Source organism: Gastrolobium bilobum, unplaced genomic scaffold, assembly GCF_033153095.1.
Source record: "Gastrolobium bilobum isolate Gb01-03AN ecotype WA unplaced genomic scaffold, APGP_CSIRO_Gbil_v1 utg13719, whole genome shotgun sequence".
Taxonomy (NCBI): Eukaryota; Viridiplantae; Streptophyta; class Magnoliopsida; order Fabales; family Fabaceae; genus Gastrolobium; species Gastrolobium bilobum.
The window spans coordinates 1-18,926 of NW_026895857.1; the positions used below are offsets into that span (position 1 = coordinate 1).

At 34.1% G+C, this 18,926-nt stretch overlaps 2 protein-coding genes across 4 annotated transcripts; both read right to left on the reverse strand.

Moving 5' to 3' along the window:
- Positions 1 to 1,237: 1,237 nt before the first annotated feature.
- On the reverse strand, positions 1,238 to 4,218 carry LOC133296457 (uncharacterized). Its single transcript, XM_061495451.1, has 3 exons — positions 1,832 to 4,218; positions 1,427 to 1,532; positions 1,238 to 1,336 (listed from the first exon to the last, which is right to left on the reverse strand). The coding sequence occupies exons 1-3, from the start codon at positions 4,216 to 4,218 to the stop codon at positions 1,238 to 1,240; spliced, it is 2,592 nt and encodes an 863-aa protein (XP_061351435.1).
- Positions 4,219 to 9,633: 5,415 nt separating this feature from the next.
- LOC133296454 (probable serine/threonine-protein kinase PIX13) lies at positions 9,634 to 13,881 on the reverse strand. 3 transcript variants are annotated; one of them, XM_061495443.1, is made up of 6 exons: positions 13,657 to 13,881; positions 13,132 to 13,499; positions 11,479 to 11,614; positions 11,244 to 11,386; positions 10,685 to 10,808; positions 9,634 to 10,250 (listed from the first exon to the last, which is right to left on the reverse strand). In XM_061495443.1, exons 1-6 carry the CDS (start codon positions 13,727 to 13,729, stop codon positions 9,850 to 9,852), a joined length of 1,245 nt encoding a protein of 414 aa, XP_061351427.1. In that variant the 5' UTR covers positions 13,730 to 13,881; the 3' UTR covers positions 9,634 to 9,849. The 3 variants fall into 3 exon arrangements, with proteins under 3 accessions (XP_061351427.1, XP_061351429.1, XP_061351428.1); XM_061495445.1 differs by having other exon boundaries at positions 13,132 to 13,441; positions 13,653 to 13,881; XM_061495444.1 differs by having other exon boundaries at positions 13,132 to 13,456; positions 13,635 to 13,881.
- Between the last annotated feature and the right edge of the window lie 5,045 nt (positions 13,882 to 18,926).

Genomic DNA, 18,926 nt, shown 5'->3' on the forward strand with positions numbered 1-18,926 from the left:
CCATTATCAGCTATTACATTGTTGTTAATGCAAGTGCCAAAAATGAAAGTTACATATAAGTGAGAATGTTTAATCAAGTATATCATTATATAAGAATGCAATACAGGTAAATCAGACGGAGTTACCTAACACATCAACAACCCAATACTTGTTGCATGTCCTTTGGGAAGGGTTTCGTGGTCTTGGATTTGAGTCCTCAGGTTGACGACCAACTGATTCAGATTGAGATACTGCTGGTGTAGGTTGAGCAGATGAAGATGCACCATGTGTAGGAGCAGATTCAGCAGATTGAGCAGAAGGAACTTGTTGGTGGACCACTATGTGATGTGGCTAACTATTCAGTTCTTCAGTCGAAAGTTGCAAGTTTATGTTCTGTTCTTGTTCATTGCTTATGAGTTCATTAGCATTGGAGGTTGTCGAGTTGGTCCTTTTAGTGAACCTCTTTGTACATGCCATTGTCCTGCTTACATAAGAATGTTTGCAAGCTTACATATTTTTGCTTGCAAATAACTTTGATAAGTTGTTTATCACAAAAAATGATGTAGTGATGTGAACAAAAAACACCACTTAATCTTAAGCACAATACAATACCAAAAAAAACTGTAATCTGCTCAAGTTATAACTATATTCAGGCAAAGTATTATGATATTTCCATTTCTTCATCCTCGTTTAGATTAGCAAGGACAGTTGGATTGTCATCATCCGTGAAAGGTCCTGATAATTGTAAAGGTGTTGTGTCATCGACATCAACCTGATCCAAGTTCTGTGATGGAAATTGGCCAGTCCATGTCATAACGTCTTCACCCATATCATACAAGTCTCGTGGCTTTACATGAACTGGAATGCTCCAACCTTTTTCTTTCTCATCATCAACATAAAACACCATTTGAGCTTCTGAAGCTTTAATATATGGCTCATCATCTTCTTTTTCACCAGTATGTATTAGTTTTGAAAAGTTAACTTGCGCAAATCCCATTTTATCTTTCTTTAGCCCTCTTTGAGTAGTGGTATCAGCCCATTGACATTTAAACAAAGCCACTGTGAATAAACCATTGTAATTAATCTCTATGATGTCAATCAATTTACCATAATAAGGAACCCCCCCCCCCCCACATATCATTTGGCCATCTTTACTACTTGAGTAGCTTCTAGTGTCAAACGTCCTATAAACCCCACTATTTTGTGTTTTCAGGTTGTTGTCTCTTTCTAAGGTTCGAAACTTAATGCCATTTACATTTTATGCATTAAACCTTCTAGCTTCATAAAATGGACCTTTAGCAAGAGAAAGCATGATAGCTACATCTGATTCCTCAATATTGTTGATATCTACAATAATCTAGACAGACAAATGTATTAATGATAATGTTTAGAATTTTATATAAATTATTACACTAAAGGTGTATCTAATCTTTCCTAGTTAACTCACTCGTTTGGAGAACCAATCTACAAACTCTCTATGAACCCGCTTATCTATCTCTGCTTGACTTCGAGTAGTCCTCCTTAGTTGCCTCTTAACATCTGTCCTAAATTCCCTAAATAAAAACATCATTTAAATCTTAAAAACCTAATAACTTAAACAATGACAAGAAATTGTTAGTCAAAAACCTAGGTACTTACTGAAGATATTTTTCAACAAGTGGGCAATTGGTAAGCACATGTCTATGTGCTTGTAATCTTTCCATGTTAGTGAGATTGCAAAATGTTGATGCACCAATTGGCTTACCTACTTTGGGGAAAAAAAACATCAATGCGCGTTTGAGGCTGTATATCATCATGAGCATCATCAACACGTCTAGGTCGATTTCACCGAGTCTCAATATTGTCCAAGTACCTTAAGCAAAAAGTTAAGATCTCTTGCATAAGGTAACCTTCTGCAATTGAACCTTCTGGTTGTGCCTTATTATGAACATATGATTTTAATTGTCCCAAATACCTTTCAATAGGATACATCCACCGATAGTGAACCGAACCTCCAAGCTTAGCTTCGTCAGCAAGATGAACAATCAAATGAATCATGACGGTGAAAAATGAAGGGGGAAATAACATTTCTATATGGCATAGGGTTAGCACAACTTGACGTTGTATATTATCCAGCTCCGGAACACTCAACACCTTACCACATAGTTGCTTGAAAAATGAGCATAATTCAATCAAAATGCTACATACATTATCAGGCAATGATATTCTCGTAGCCAATGGTAGTAGTTGCTCCATCAATATGTGACAATCATGACTTTTCAACATCCCACTCACTCGCATAGAATCAACATCAATGCACCTAGATATGTTGCTTGCGTAACCATCAGGTACAGAGATATTCCGCAAAGTCTTTAGAAAAGCCTTCTTCCCTTGATTGGTCATTGTATACACTGCTAGAGGATATTTTCCATTGTCATTTGGCCAAAGGTCAGTCCTGCAACCCATTCTTTGTAGATCTCTTCGAGCACTTAAATGATCTTTTGATTTTGAAGAATCATTAAGCAACGTGTAAATGATATTATCGCATACATTCTTCTCAATATGCATCATGTCAAGATTGTGGCGCAATAAATTATGTCTCCAATATGGAAGGTCAAAGAATATGCTCTTCTTTTTCCATTGTTGGGCATTCCCTTGTGCATCACGATCACCAACTCGGTTCCTTTTCCCTCTTCTGCTAACTTCGGGTGGTCGACCAAAGGTAACATTAACATGTTGAAGCTGTTCAAGGATTTCACAGCCAGATAATATCCTTGGAGGATTGCGCAGCTCCTGTTTACCGTTAAATCGAACCTTGTTCAATCTAAACCGATGTCTTTGTTGAAGAAAACGTCGATGGCCCATAAAACACCACTTCTTACTATGATAAAGACGAGTGGGTTCAAAGTCAAAGTTGCATACTGGGCATGCTAACCCAGTATGTGTGTTCCACCCAGATAGATTACCAAGACCAGGAAAATCACTAATTGTCCACATTAAAGCTGCACGTAACTTAAACATGTCCCGTGTCGAGGCATCATAAGCATCTACACCTTCGTTCCACAATTCAAGCAACTCTTTCATCAACGGCTGTAAGTACACATCAATATCATTTCCAGGCATTTTTTTGCCCGGTATAATCGTTGATAGAATAAATGATGTGGACTTCATACACAGCCATGGAGGCGTATTGTATGGAATTAGAATAACTGGCCAAACACTGTAACTGGAGCTCATATGCCCGAAAGGATTGAAACCATCCGTAGCTAAACCAAGTCGAACATTGCGTGGGTCCGCAACAAAGGTTGTGTGTAATGAATTAAAATGCTTCCAAGCTTCTGAATCTCTGGGATACCTCAAGGAACCATCATTGTGACCATTTGTAGCATGCCATTTCATGTCTTCAGCGGTCTTTGTAGACAAGAACAATCTTTGCAAGCGTGGTTTAAGTGGAAAATAACGTACAACTTTGGCAGCCACTTTACGCGTGCTATTTCCATGTTGTGGTTCACCTCCTTTGGCACAAGGTTTCCATCTAGATAAAGTACAAACCTTGCAAAATTGCATGTCTACATTTTCCTCACCCCAAAACAACATACAATTTCTTGGACAAGCATGTATCTTCTGGTAATCCAATCCCAACTTCGTAATAGTTTTCTTTGCCTCATAAAATGAAGAAGGAATCTTTGCATGGTCAAATGCATCGTGTATTAGCTCCAATATTAAAGACATCGCCTTGTCACTTATCTTGCACAAACACTTGATATGATATAACTTCACAATAAAAGAAAGCTTTGAATATTTCTTACTCCCTTCATACAACGGTTGTTCTCCATCTTTGACTAGTTCATAAAATTCTTTGCCTCCATAATTTTCTTCATGTCCATCATTTGTCGTGTCTCCACTGTTTTGCTGCCAATCCACCCCAAAAGCATCATTTACCATGTTGCGTATTGGATCCTCATGGATTACGTTGTCTTCCACTCCATGTGATACATTTGCATCACTGGAATTACTGCTTTCTCCAATACGTGACTCTCCATGAAAAACCCAAAAAGTGTAACCTTCAGGAAATTTGGAGCATAATAAGTGGTCATTCACTATTTCCTTTGGCTGCCACTTTCTAAAACCACAACGTGAACAATGGCATAATATCAAACCCTCAGCAGAGCTGTGTGTGACCGCAAAATCAATAAAACCTTGAACGCCTTGTTGATATTCAACAGTATTTCGTGGTTGTGCAATCCATGATTTGTCCATCGACACTGAAAAAACCATATTTTTGTGTCAAATGACCCTGTTTAAAAGCAGGGTATTACGTATATGAAAACCATATAGTTTAGGTTCTGTACTCAGGGTGTGGGTTTTGGTCTAACGAATACCAAATATGGTCTTACTGTTACAGAAAGAGAAAATAAATTAAGCTAACCTAATGCACCATTATGATGCTAACTTAATGCAGCCTTATGCTGCATTAGAAATAATTACTTGTCCAACACATAAGAAAAATAAAATAAAAATTCAAACACTGTTATAATTACATCATTGATGTACCACATAACGATATTTTACTCATCATTTACACAATCATGCCAAACATGGAAGCAAACTTTTAATAATTTACAACGAATACAAGACATACCACACAAATCTTTATCTTCCTGTGGTTGACTGAAGAAGATACTTCACAAAGGTAACGTAAGCCCAAAGGTAAACTCTATAAATAGGAGCTAAAGATCATAGGTATGACTCATCTCTCTGAACCCTATTTTATGCAATCACACAACACACACACCCCCCTGGCTAAGGCCATTATATCGTGTGTCGTGATTCGCTGCTCCTATGATACCTAATTCATAGGTATCTAGAGAGAAAGCACTAGATCCAACATCAACCATATAATCTCTGGTTAGACATCTCTGCCTCAGGCAGAACAGTATGAATTCAAAAACATGTTAAAGTCTTTTTCATCCATTTTTTGAGGGATCAAATCAAAGATTTCATGAGCTTTTGCAAATTAGAAAATACTTTCTTTCTCCCTCCCTTTTCATTTTTACATGGTTTCTAATATTCTAGGAACATTAAATTAACACTTGGAAATTTGTTTATAAGATTAAAACATGTTAAAAAAAACCATCATCTATCTTTGAAAGATCTATATAAAGATTTCATGCACTTCAAATATGCAAATTGAAAATCACTTTGAGCTTATGCAATGTAATGTCATATATACCTTAACATATAAATCTAAGTCGTAAAGATATATTTTTTCTAAGGGTCTTGGACTTAGTTTCGTACATTGATTCTTAAATATTGATTCATATCTAACTTTGATGTTTGACTTGTCAAATATGACAATTCTTTGACATTTTGTTGGATTTGATCTACTTATTTTTATTTTTATTTTTCGTAAACAATTTGATCTACTTTTACCATGGCTTGTGACATCAAACTTCTCTTGAAGTTTGTCCTTGTTTTGTTGTCATTGATCTTAGTTTTTCTCTTCTTTTTCTTCATAGTTGCTTTTGATCCAATGCTCTTTTATCTTTCTTCCAACTCACCCATCTTCTTGTCACTTTGTTTTCTCATCATTTTTCTTGTGTGGCTCCAATATATATATTCAATCTTCATACATGATTCATGCTTCTTGCTCTTCATTAAAGTTCTTCCATTTTTATTGTTGCAGCTTTGTTATCATCAAAAGACATCTTATATCTACAATATATAATTCTTTAATCATTTAAACTCAAAACTCATCCCTCATGAAAAATGCTTTTTTTTTTTTGCACAATCCAAATTCCTCCAAGTAATCCTTAACTTTATGTTCAAAAATATTTTTGAAAAAGAGAATTTTGATTTGAAAGATGTTAGAATTGATTTTGGCTTAAAAGTTATTTTAAAGCTAAAATAATTTATTATGCCATGTAAATAATTACTTACTGAACTTCTTGATAAAATCCTAATCTCTAATATTATAGGTTTATTACCATGAAACAAAGATTGATGTTGTTTGAGAAATGATTATCAAACTATATAAACTAATATTGTTTTTTTCAATCAGACTCAAAATAAAGGAAGAACAAAATGATTCCCCAAATAATCAATTCTTTAAATGTCAAAAAGCAATTATAATGGCTAACTTTGCATTTAGCAAAAGCCCAATGACCCCAAACAACTATGAATAGAAAAGTATACATACATGACTTGGAAATATTTATTATAAATGTTGAATAACATGACGAAATTCGAACTAAAATACATTTTTTAAAAACAATGCACTAAAATCCATCCAATCATTCCATACTCTTAAACTTAGTCATATTATACCCATTGATTTTCAAGTTGTATTATTCAACACTTTCGAGAATGCAATCTTACTTTTTCGTCGCTAAGTAAAGAGTGTGAAATGTCCCTTTAGATAAATTTAGGATGAGATATCCTTAAAGAAAAGGCTCAAAAACCTTATATAAGGCATCCCAAAGGTTGTTAAAGTGCACAAAAACTGTCAGTTCTTAATTAAAGCTTGCATATCATAATGATACTTGATTAGCTCAATAATTCCGGGACAACTCATGTTCAATTCACATTCTTTGGCTTGGTTACTTAGAGATTGGAGACTCCTTCTAGGTTACAACAGAATGCTTCTTCAAGTGTTTTGGGAAACACGTGGGAGTGGGTACCTGCACGGCAATTCACACTCAAATTAGTGCATGAAAAATGTATGTACTTAAGTATTGGGTCCCAATAGGGACGAAGGGACCTGCTTTGGGGCTTGAATCACCTGCCTCTGAAGGAGATGATATCAATTCCTTTGATTGGCTAAGTGAGAGGTTTCCGAGATACTGGCATTGCCTCTGGGAAGCCTATTTGTGAACTAGTGGTCATAAGTTGTGTTGTAATCACGTTCCTGTCATCTCGCTATTGGCTTGTGGAGTCAGTGCCAACCTTGACAATTGACTGAGGTGTTTGTGCCAATCTTCTAAACTGCTCCGCCTGCTTGTTGGGTTTATTCTCCAAGTTATGGTCTTTATAAATAGGGAAAAGCAAACCTCATGTTAGAGGCAATTTTTGTTTCCTCCTATCGTTTTTCGTGCAAATTTTTTTCTTCATTTTTTTTTGGGGAAAATATACTCTTATGTTATACGATAATATTTTTTTCTTTTATACATGCATCGATTTTCATATTACTTTTTTATCTTCTTTTTTTTATAGTGGATAGATCCCCACACATGATTGTGTCTATAACATGAAAGAATTTCTCTCTTATTACATGAGATTAATAAAACCTTTTTTTCTAATATTTGGTGGACCCTACAAAAACATGTCTCTGTAACATGATGTATCAATTTTCATGTTACATGACATTTACAAAACCCAGATAAATATTTACTTACGCTTTTGTGGTGAATTAGTTTTTTACATGGTATCATAGTCTCAGTGTCGCGGATTCGATCTTCACCGCCTCTCAATTTCTCTTATGAAATTTTTTAGTACAGTTAAGTGGGCTTGTGCAATATCCACATTTCATGCCCAATGGGCTCTCATGTGAGAGGGCGTGCTAGATAAGTATATAAATTATTGATGGATCTTCACTTAATAACTTTTTTGGGTTGAATTGGTTCTTTACAATAAAGAAACAATTCAACACAAAAATTTAAACGACATTTCATGTCCAATAGGCTCTCATGTTGAAGGCGTGTTAGAGAAGTATATAAAACATTGATGGACCTTCATTTAATAGTTTCTTTTTGGTTGAATTAGTTCTTTACAATAAAGAACATATTCAACACAAAAACTTAAGTGGTTGGGTGAGGTTACATTAATGGTTTTATATTTGTCTAACACGCCTCATTACGCTAGAGTCATTTTGGCTTGAAGTGTTAATATAGCACAGGCCCATTTTTTTAATACATTGTGTTTTTCTTAATTCTACCTGAAAATGGGGAGTTGAGAATCGAACCCTTAACACCGAGACTCTAATATGATGTAAAAAATTAATTTAACCCAAAAGTTAACTTTTTGGTTAAATTAGTTCGTCTTATTTACTTTATAAGGGGTAAAGACCAAAGAACTGGACCCTTTATACTGGGTCACTTAGGTTAGCAATAAGGGTGTTCGCGGTCTGGATTGGATCGGTTTTGAAAGTAAAAATTATCCGATCCAATCTCTTCGGTTTGATCATGTCATCATCCATTCGGTTTGGATTTTTTTCAAATCCGATCCGATCCAATCCAATCCACTTTTTTTCGGTTTGGATTGGATCGGTTTTCGGTTTTTTGAAAATCTTAAAATTTGCTTTATGGTTATTGTGCAAATAACATTTTTTGTATAATAGGCTTTGTAAAAAAAAAATAAACAGAAAAGTAAATGATAATATAGTTTTTTTTTCTGCAATGAGATATGAAGCTTTACACAAATAATTTTTTGTTGATGAGATGTGACTAGGTTTTTCCTTGGGTTTAGTTGATGGGTTAATAGGTCTTGAGTTTAAAAAATTTTGAGCTATGATGGGAGGAAAGACCCAAGTAAGTAGAGGGAAATTAATATATTGGATCGGTTTTCATCAACCCATCCGAAAACCGATCCAATCCGATTAAAATTTGCGGTTTTTATTCAGTTCTCTCGGTTTTTCGATTTTCGGTTTATTCTGTTATCGGTTTTTCGATTCGGTTACCGCGGTTTGAATCGGTTGATAAACACCCCTAGTTAGCAAATAGCTCGAAACCTGAAGATAAATAACAAAAAAATAGTCCGACCAATATAAATCTTATTTGTATCATACTACTCATTGCAATTTTAAATTTTATCACTTTTTTTTAGCTGGATTATATATTGTGGGGAAAATTCTTATCGTTCCCATCTATTCTTGCATACTTTAACAGAATTATTCATTGGTTAATTTTTTAAAATTTTTACAAAATCTTTTAAAACTCAATTTATCCCTTCTTAAATTTCAAGTCAGTTGGTAACAATATGGAAAATGGTTAATAAACCAAGTTAGAATGTACCAAAATTTTAATTTTAATTTAATTTGCTATAGTTGCTTCATAACACAGGTATTCTACCTTGCACGCAACGTTTCTGCCATATTTGGACTCGGTTATAGTCATTCTTTTCATATTTTTTTAGAAAATTTCAACCAAAGTTGCAAAGCTTTTAAAATTTGTTACCATAACTTGATAATATAAATTTAATCAAAATTTTCTTCATTTAGTAATTAAGAAAATTATTAGGAAGACTTTTTAGAATTTTTTTGAATCATTCTTAACTTATGATAATATTGAATACAAGCTATTTATATATATATATATATATATATATATATATATATATATATATGTATGTGTGTGTGTGTGTGAGCTTCTCTTTTTGTTCAAATTATCAGCACAATGCTCCACTCCACCCAATTTGGCAGCGTGTAGTTTAACTAATTGATTGCATTAAGAATGAGAATAAATCATCTCATGCGACAAAAAAATTATCTAAAAAATCTCAATCATTTATATACAAATCATCAGTTATCATTTTCTCTTCATTTATCTTAATAAAATTTTCTCATCGCCCTTGACTCATGTGTATAATATAAACCTGATCTCATTTACTTTCCCATTGTTGAAAACAAAATGTCTTTTAAAAAGAAAGTTTGACATTTTACAATCAAAACTATATGCTCCCTACTCAATTATTTCCCACTTTGGAAAAATGTGTATAACTAAACAAAATCATCATAATAAAAACTACACAGTATAAAAAGGCTTGTGAATATCTCACCATCCAACCAGCACAATAAAAAAAAATCACATCTAATAAGGGACTGATTCAGCCTATTCATTGAACCATATTACTTATCAACCTCAATTTCAAGTGTTTTATTATTATGACTATCATTATTTATACTTGTACAACTCTCTGCCGAGAATGAAGTTGAGATTGATGAGAATTGTGGTGCTGAGGATGGTGAGAATTGCGGTTCTTGGATTTGTCCTGAATAGCATCAATTCCTTCCAATGCCTCCAATACTTCTTTCATAGAAGGACGGTGTTTAGGATCAGATTCTAAGCATTTTAGTGTAAGCTGTGCTGATTGCAATGCTGCCTTGAGTGAATATTGGCCCTCTATCTTTGCATCCATTATGGTTTTCAACTTCCTTTTATTTGAGAGTAAAGGCCTAACCCATTCAACCAGGTTCTGCTGCCCTGTTGGCCTCTTTGTATCAAGTGCTCGCATGCCTGTCATCATTTCTAGCAACACAACACCGAAGCCGTACACATCACTCTTCACGTACAAGTGGCCTGTTCAATAATCACACAATTCCCAGCCATGTTAGTTTGTGGCGACTCACGGGAACGAATCCTCTCATGTCTCTTTTCAATTAGAATGACAAAGCTAAGGGAAAATAATTATTTTAATTGTCGGCCGTTAATCTATCAATATATGGCTCAGATTTTTCAGCATGATGTGATCACATTAAAAAGAGACATGAGAGATTCATTCTCAAGGATTAGATTACACTATTCCTTTTTTTTAACCATGGGTTCCCCAACTTCATCTTCCACAAAACATTGACTGCTTCACTGTTATATTAGTTTTTCCCTTTCTTCTATTCCATTTCCTTCTTTCTTACTTAGCATTTAAATCTTTTGACTAAATGATGCAGTGAGTCATGAATAGAGTCAGAACATACACTATGCTGCTTTAATTGCCAATTATGTGTAGATATAATTACCTGTTGCAATGTATTCTGGAGCAGCATAACCATATGTGCCCATGACCCTGGTAGTTACATGTGAATCTCCCCCGGAAGGCCCAAATTTAGCTAAGCCAAAATCTGATATCTTTGCATTGTAATTCTGTAGAAGACAAAACAACCGGTTAGCAAATGATATGTGGAATTTAACATAAAAAAATTATCAATTTTGTTACCTTAAAAGATAGTGTTTATAACATCAAGTAATATGCTTCGACTATTCAACGGTTCTAATATTAACAGCACTTAGAAAGAGACAATGAAAAAGAAGAAATTGCAATTTTCAGTTGATAGTCTATTCACAGACTAGGTGAAGCTTGCGAACAATTAACCCGCGCCCCTATCCTCGTAAGTCGGAAAGCCTTATGCACCAAGGTTTGTCCTTTAGTTTATCTACAGACTGATTTTTATATAATTATATCTTTTCAGCACGACTTTGGTTAGATATACTACATTTGTTTTAGATTCCATCTCTCAAAATAAGGGAAAAGGAAGACTAAGACAGAAAAAAGAAGTCAACTAACAAAAAATAACTAACCCCATCGAGGAGTATATTTGAGGCCTTGAAATCTCTGTATATGACTTGCTTTTCAGAAGTGTGCAAGAAAGCCAAGCCCCGAGCTGCACCAATAGCTATTTTAATTCGGGTGTTCCAAGAAAGTGGTTCTATGTTAGGATTTCCTGCTTAGAAACACAACCAAGAAAACGAATCAAAACTCAAATCCATGACCAGGAACTTTATTTTCCACATTTTAATTGTCTTTAGTTCATACTTCTGAAGAGATGATTCTCCAAGCTTCCCCTCGGCAAGAACTCATACACAAGAAGAAGCTCGTCATCGTCCCAACAGTAACCCAATAATTTGACCAGGTTGGGGTGAGAGAGCCTTCCCAAAAAGTTGACTTCTGACTGCATTGTCAAATAACAGAAAAACATTAAAAAAAATCAGATAGCTCATTTGTAAACAGTGTAGGATTTATCACATGGGTATTCTGATTTTGCTAATGATTACACTATAAGGTTAAATGCAGTATGAAAACTGAAAGAAATCACAACATGATAGAATGATACACATTTAGCCAAAGAATATCATTACAAATGAGCTTGTTCTTTAGAGCAGAACAAGTTCATCTGATTTTTTCAGCATTGTCAAGAGAACTTTTTTACTATTCGTTTCTAAATACATCTTCAACATATATCCTGGTTCACTGCTGACTTGAAAGAAGAAAACCACACGGACATACTCAAAGCAAACTGATAGACCCCTTTACTGATGTACATGCAATGGGATATGAAGTAGAAGGATAAACACAAGGGGCTGAGAAGGATAACATAGGAAATAAATAGAATACTCAAGTCTTTAAAGTCCAGCCGCAAAGATAAGACTGCGTACAACAATTGGCCTCACCCTTACCCTCGTTAGTCAAGATTTAATAGGGAGTGATTTTAATAAGTCTTTAAGTTCAGAGCATAGCTGAATGCCGAGCTGGCAAGGAATTCTGTTAGGGAAAAATGAGAATATAAGAGAAAATGATAGGTAGAACATGGAAGGTATGAATTAAGTAGAAGGGTTAGGAAGGGCATAGAGGTTCAGAGTTGATAGCCCTATAGTGTTTTCTTTTCAATTTTAAGTTTCTGCATTCTCCAAATTGCTGTTTTTGCATTTCAATTTGTTGTCTTTGTGTTGCTGTTAGGAGCCAGTCTCCAATGTTTTTTTCATTAATAGAAATATAAGTTCCATCACAAACATTACTATTTACCTCTTTTCATAAGCGATTGTGTTAAGCTACATTCCCACAAGTATAATAACTTCAAAAATAGTCTACTTCGAGAAATGACTCAGAACATGTAATTTTTTTTTTTTTTTGTAAATAGAACATGTAATTTTTTGGTTTTCCTTATTTAAAGAAAAGGTCAAGGGAACCAGAGAAAGGCAAAACAGTTTTAAATTTTAAAAGTAAAAGTATCTTGAGTCATGCATTCAATAGTGTGGAAATTAAGGCAACTTATTTTAAAAACCAATCTTCATTTATGGACAACCAATGGTTGCACGAAGGACAGGTCATTTGAGTGGGTCCCAAATACATCTTCCTACTATATTCAATGACCATAGATTCCTTGTGGAATAAGAAATCCATACCATCAATCACAGCCGTGACTCCATATCGCACAATCATGATTCCCACCATATTAATTAACACCTCAATTCTAAATTATTTTTCAAAACCCATTTCTGGTATTGAAAATTAGAGAAATCCATGGCATCAAAAACAGCTGTGCTGTGGTTCCACATTGCATAATATTAATTAATGGCAATCATAATAATTAGAAAATCTTTTTCAAAAGTGATTTCAACCACAAAAATAAAATAAAAAATAAAAAAAAATGAGTACCACACAAAGTAAAAGAGTTGAAATTCAACTAACCTGCCACTCTTGAAATCCTTGCGTGCTTTCTGGGTTCAATTTTTTGATGGCAACAACCATCCCAGAGCCTGCTCTTGCAGGTGTGAGAGTCTTCTCATCTAACCAACCCTTGTAAACTTTGCCAAAACCACCTTCACCAAGCAATGTATCAGATTTGAAACTCTTTGTTGCAGATTTCAAGTCCCCAAAACTGAACACCTTCAAGTTTGGCCTTTCAAGAATCTGGCCACCTGGGGAAGGAAGAGGAACAGATCCATCGCCGTCAAAGCTTCCACTTGTAATCTCCGAAAATTGACTCTTCTCGGCGCTGCTTGTCGTGGCAGTGGTTGCAGAGGACCCCACGTTCTTGCTGTCAGTGCTCGCTGAACCTACAAACAGTGAAACCCATCAACAGTTACGGAAAATTCAGGGGGGGGAAAAAACTTCGACCCAGTAGAATTAGAGCAAAACGGGAACGACCCATGTTGAATTTTGGAGTGAATTATGAAGGTGAAGTACGGGATTGTGGAAAAGTTGAAGACTTGCCTGAATACTGAGGGCGGTTGAGGGAAGAAGTGTTTAGTTCAGAGCGAGAGGGAGAAGAAAAGCAGAGACCCATGTGAACCTCTGTTCCTTGTGTTGCTTTGCTTGGCACTTGGCCAATGAAACTGGAGAAGAAACAATGGTTATTTTGATGGTTGAACGAGTAAGAGAAGACTGTTAGAGAGAGAGAGAGACGGAGACAGAGAGAGAGAAGTCTTTGTCTGTTTAGTTATATTTTCTTGACCTGGTTTGATTTTCTGAGTTCAACATTATGTCTATTGTTTAGCTAATAACTTATAGGTTCATCCTCGTCTCATTTTATACGAGATAAATAATTTTTTTACACACATTAAAAGGAATTGGATTTTACTTTTTTTTTTTTCTCTCTTCTATTATCTATAAATCTCACTTGTAATTTTATTTCTACAATATAAAATAACTATTTTTCTACGACATAAAAAAAGTGTTTTCCTAACTTATATTTATAGCAACTTTAATGCTAAGAAAATTCATAGGACAACGTGACATATGTACAGAACTGAGCAAATAGGTAAGAAATGAGTTTTTTTATTGAGATAAAGATAAGAGATTACCTTAAAAAATATTCAACAACAACCAAAAAAAAGAAAGATGGAATTTGAAAAGGGCATAAAGATCCATCTAGTACTATTAAAAGAGTAAAGCTTAATGAGAGAGTTTATATAAGCGACAAAGAGAGAGTTTAAAAAGTAAAATAAAAGAGGGAAATATTTTTCATGAACTAAAGACATATTAAAAAGAACATTTACCATTTTTAATTAATTTTTTTTAACTACTTAAAGGGAAAAGGAGTAATACATGTCTTTCAATATATTAGATTATATTTTCCATTTATTAATTTTATAATTTTATTCTTTTTTTTAATCGATCGAAAGTTTAAATAGAGTTAAACACCGGTATTTTTTTTTATTTCCACTAATACGCTAAAGATGCTCATTAACCAATTTTTTTATTTTTTTTAGTTTTGTTATTTTTTTTTCAACTTTAAAATAAAAATGAAAATATATTTAATATATTGAAAGCATAAAAAGTATTCAATACTTTTATTTAAAAAATAAGAATAATATTAAAAGTAATTAAGAGGATTCCTAATTATTCTCTTTTACCATTTTAGCAAAGTGATATGTAGTCGCCCATGACAGAAAAAGCTAGAGAGAGAAAGATAAGAGAAGAAAGAGAGAGGGAGAAGAAAAAATTAAAAAAGGACCACCGAAAAATTTAGAGCTCCCGGCCATGTAGCTCCTTTAGGGCATATTTGTTTGTATTTTGATTTTTTTGTTTTTCAAATTGTTTTGTAGAATAATTATAGAAACAGTTGTTTTCTATGTTTTTTTTATTTTAAAAGTTAAAAATCAAAACAGAAAACAAAAACAACTCAGACTTGTTCTCTAAATTTGATTCTAAAAACAAAAAAATAGTTACAGTTTTTTAAACTTTTTTTACAAAACAGGCCTTATCAAACGAGTTTTTTTGTTTTTTTATTCTGAAAACTAAAAAAAAACTGTTTCTAAAAACAGTAATCAATCAGAGCCAAATTTCCGATACAAAGATGTGTTTTCAGTGCTAAAATAGAACACTCAAGTGATGAGAATTTCTTTTTTTTTTTAGAAACCGATCCTAATTACTTTTTTGAGGCGAATCAGAACCCTGGTATCCTCACGGGTTCGACTCTTTGAACTGTCTATGGGACTAATCCAGAATTCCCTGGTATCCCCACGGATTCGACTCTTTGAGTTGTCTATGGGACTAATCCAGAGTTCGGGTGCGAGTCTAAGAATTACGATACTTATGTCCCTCCCCAGATGGTGTTGGTGGGATTCGAATCGAGGTTCTCTCCCTCCATTCAGTTCTCATGCTACCAACTGAACCACTACACTTGGGTTAGTGATGAGAATTTCTTGTAATAATAATATTATTTATTATTATTATAATAAATGCAACAAGTCAGATGTAAAACAGAACAACTATCTTACAACTCATTGTTCGGCCACTATTATAACACCGGCCACATTACAAGTCAACGACCGCGTAAGGAGAGTTTTGGTCGTACATACCTCCCCTTCAAATAACTATTGCGTGCGTGCTTTCCAAGAAGGATACATGAAATTGGGGCATATTAACCGATGTAGATAGAATTTAAAATAAAAATAAAATAAAATGTTTCGACTACACTCATATGGAATGCGATGGAAAGGCGTTGCACTGATCGAAGACGAAGACGTCAGAGGCTTAGGCCTATTTTGAAGGACGAGACACTCGGGAGCATTTATTGTGGATATGATAAAAGAAGAAAAAAGTATAAGAATCGTAGGGCCTGCTTGTTAACTGTTTTGTAAAACAGTTTTTTGTTTTTAAAAACAAAAAAATAAAAAAATTTGATTGAAGAGACTGTTTTTATTTATCGTGTTTAAAAATCATTTTTTTTTTTTGATTTTAGAAACAGAAAAAGCAAAACAACTCCAGGGTGTTTTCCAAAGTTGTTTTCTGCTTTTTTGTAAAGTGCGGTGGCATTTTCGTAAAAGAGGATTCATTAATGGCATTTTCATAATTAGATCGATTTTTATTTTATTTTACATTATTTTGCGGTGAAAATTTTATAAATACGATGATTCATTAATGGTATTTTTATAAATAACTACATCTTCCTTATAACTTTAAAACTAACCATATTCAAACAAGTTTTATTGTTTTTTTACTCTCAAAATCAGTTTTCAAACTTCATTCTCAAATCAGGTTTTAAAAACAAAAAAACAAAAACACATTCAAACACACTCATAATTTTCATGAATATATTGAGAAATTAAATTTTTAAAAATATTACTAAAAAATTATTTGGTAGTCAAAATGTTATCAGAAATATTGGTTCAAATTTTTTGATTCTATGTTTGATTGATTGTCAAATATTACTGAGAATGTGAAATAATTTTACAAAATTATACCCTATAATTCTATGTTTATTTTTTTATTTTTGGTTTTTGTTTCTGGTAGTGATTCTGAGACTTCTTTAATTTGTTTGAACAGGTTGCGACCATATATAAGGACAGGCAACACGAGATTGTGAAGGAAGATATTCACATAGTGCGTGAGAATTTGGAGTGGAAATCGACAGTAAAGCATGCTTCCGCTTAAATGGACGATGAGGTTTAGAGCTGGAGTCAGAGCAACCAGACCTCAGCTTGTAGGTGTGAGCTTCAGACTCCTCACTATGACACCGTCGGATCCACCATCGTTGTTGCCGCCATCACCCCCTACAAGCTTGTCGTCTCCAACAGCGGCGACTCCTGCGTCGTCCTCTGCCATAACGGCGTAGCCATCCCCCTCTCCTCGGAGTACAAGGTCACTTTCTCGAGAAACAAAACAAGAAGGTTATTTTTGTCCGAAAAAATTTGGGAAATTTTCCCACCTGGTGGGAATCCAAGAATACCACCCATCCGGTGGTATTCTTCCATGAGATTTTGCTTCACAAAGATAAATCCAGGGAATCTAATTTTCCCCAAAAAAAAATTCACAATCCTTACATTGAACGTTGGTAAATATGATTTTCAATGTCAGTTTTCCGGGAATCTAAAATTTACCCACGTACTAAACACCCCCATGGTGTTTTGGTAGTATTTATCAATGTTATTAAACTCGGCCCAGTTATTGACTCGGTCGAGGTACTGGGTTACTGGTTCAACTAGTGGGTCACTGATTGAACCGCATGACCTAGTGAGTATATGAAAATCTATAATTTATATTAAACAATTTATAAACATACTTACGTACCCAGTTCCAAATATTCTAACTTTAGTAGCAATGAATATCATGTTTTGTATTCCAAATATATATAAACTCTTCAAATACAATTTGACATAATAAACTCTTCAAAAGCACTGTGGCTTATCAAACTACTCATTTCACTTTTCAAGACAATATAATAAATGCAATCTAATACATTTCACTTTCCAAGACGATATAATAAATGCAAACTCATCATATTCTCATGCTTCATTTTTATCACGCGTCTGTTTATCTACTCCTCTTCTTCTTGACTATAGTTGCCAATGTAGCCATGGCCTCAACAAGTTCAAGCATCATTATCGTCTATTCTGATATCATCCACACTCACATTCTCCCCGCCTCATCACTGCAATGCTCGTCTCCGCCGCCTCTGCACCGACCAGGGTCTTTGGTGAGACATCTGTATCGCCATATATCCTTCCATGGTTTGCTAGCCAAGTCATCTTCACCATCCCCAGCGGCCACCATTCTATTTTCTCCTACGCTTTCTATAATGCCCCACATAATTAAATTACACTAATTTGAAGTTAAAGTTAAATTAGATGGTTAATCAGGTAAAAATCCTGAATTTTAGGTAAAATCCCAACCAAGGAAGGGTAAAACGATAATTTGACAAAAATTGCCTGGTGTTGGGCCAATTCTATAAAATACCCTCCATGTAAGCCTATAAAATTATGAAATCAATTAGAATGAGGATAATAATTAAATGAAAAATCTGATTATACGAATAAAGTTACTTTTCGAAAAAAAGTACGATTAATCGGGTAAAAATGCAATTGTATGAAAGTTACTAAAACTTTAAAATACTATAGTGTGCTACTATTAAATAATTTTAGTGAATGTTAAAATCCATGATACAAGATCAAATTCATAGGTTGTGAGTTACACACACATTAGTAAAATGTTAAGTTATGGCTAGTTAAAATAGTACATAAAGAAAAGGTAAATGAAAAAGTTATCAAGTAATAAGGTGTTGACCAAGTCAACTAATGTTTTAGTCACTTAAGCCAACATCAACCTTCTCTTTCCTATTTTCATGCTCCAACATTATAGAAAGAGAAAAGCTTGCAAAAATCATAACTTCAGCTAGAGGCCATGAAATTGAGCGAGTCCAAAGCCAAAATCACTTACTTAGAATCTCGTCCTCTACAAAACATATAGCCTATTTTTGTGAAGAGCATCATAAAGAGAGATATCCCCATATTACAGCCATAAAAATTTGGGAGTTTGAGGGAGTTTGAACTCATCAAAGCTTGGGTAATCTTCTACCAAGAACTCTAGGAGGATTTGTGATAAATTTTCAACACTCATCTCAAATTTGCATGGATTATATGAAATGTTAAGTTTTGTGAATAGTGTTACACGAAAATTGATTGGTTGGATGTGTTGAAGGTTGTTTTATATATGTGTCTCTTTGTTAAATGTGCTTGGGATTGTTTCTTGTTGAAGGAAAA

Bases quoted from the DNA above. Each gene is read 5' to 3' on its own strand.
- LOC133296454 (XM_061495443.1), bottom strand. From the start codon at position 13,729: ATGGGTCTCTGCTTTTCTTCTCCCTCTCGCTCTGAACTAAACACTTCT. The intron at 11,387-11,478 runs GTATGAACTAAA...GTTTCTAAGCAG, and splicing joins GGAGAATCATCTCTTCAGAA to GAAATCCTAACATAGAACCA. The intron at 10,809-11,243 runs GTTAGTTATTTT...TGTCTTCTACAG, and splicing joins CAAATATACTCCTCGATGGG to AATTACAATGCAAAGATATC.
- LOC133296457 (XM_061495451.1), bottom strand. From the start codon at position 4,218: ATGGACAAATCATGGATTGCACAACCACGAAATACTGTTGAATATCAA. The intron at 1,533-1,831 runs GTACTTGGACAA...GTTTTTATTTAG, and splicing joins ATCTTAACTTTTTGCTTAAG to GGAATTTAGGACAGATGTTA. The intron at 1,337-1,426 runs GTGAGTTAACTA...TTGTCTGTCTAG, and splicing joins TAGATTGGTTCTCCAAACGA to ATTATTGTAGATATCAACAA.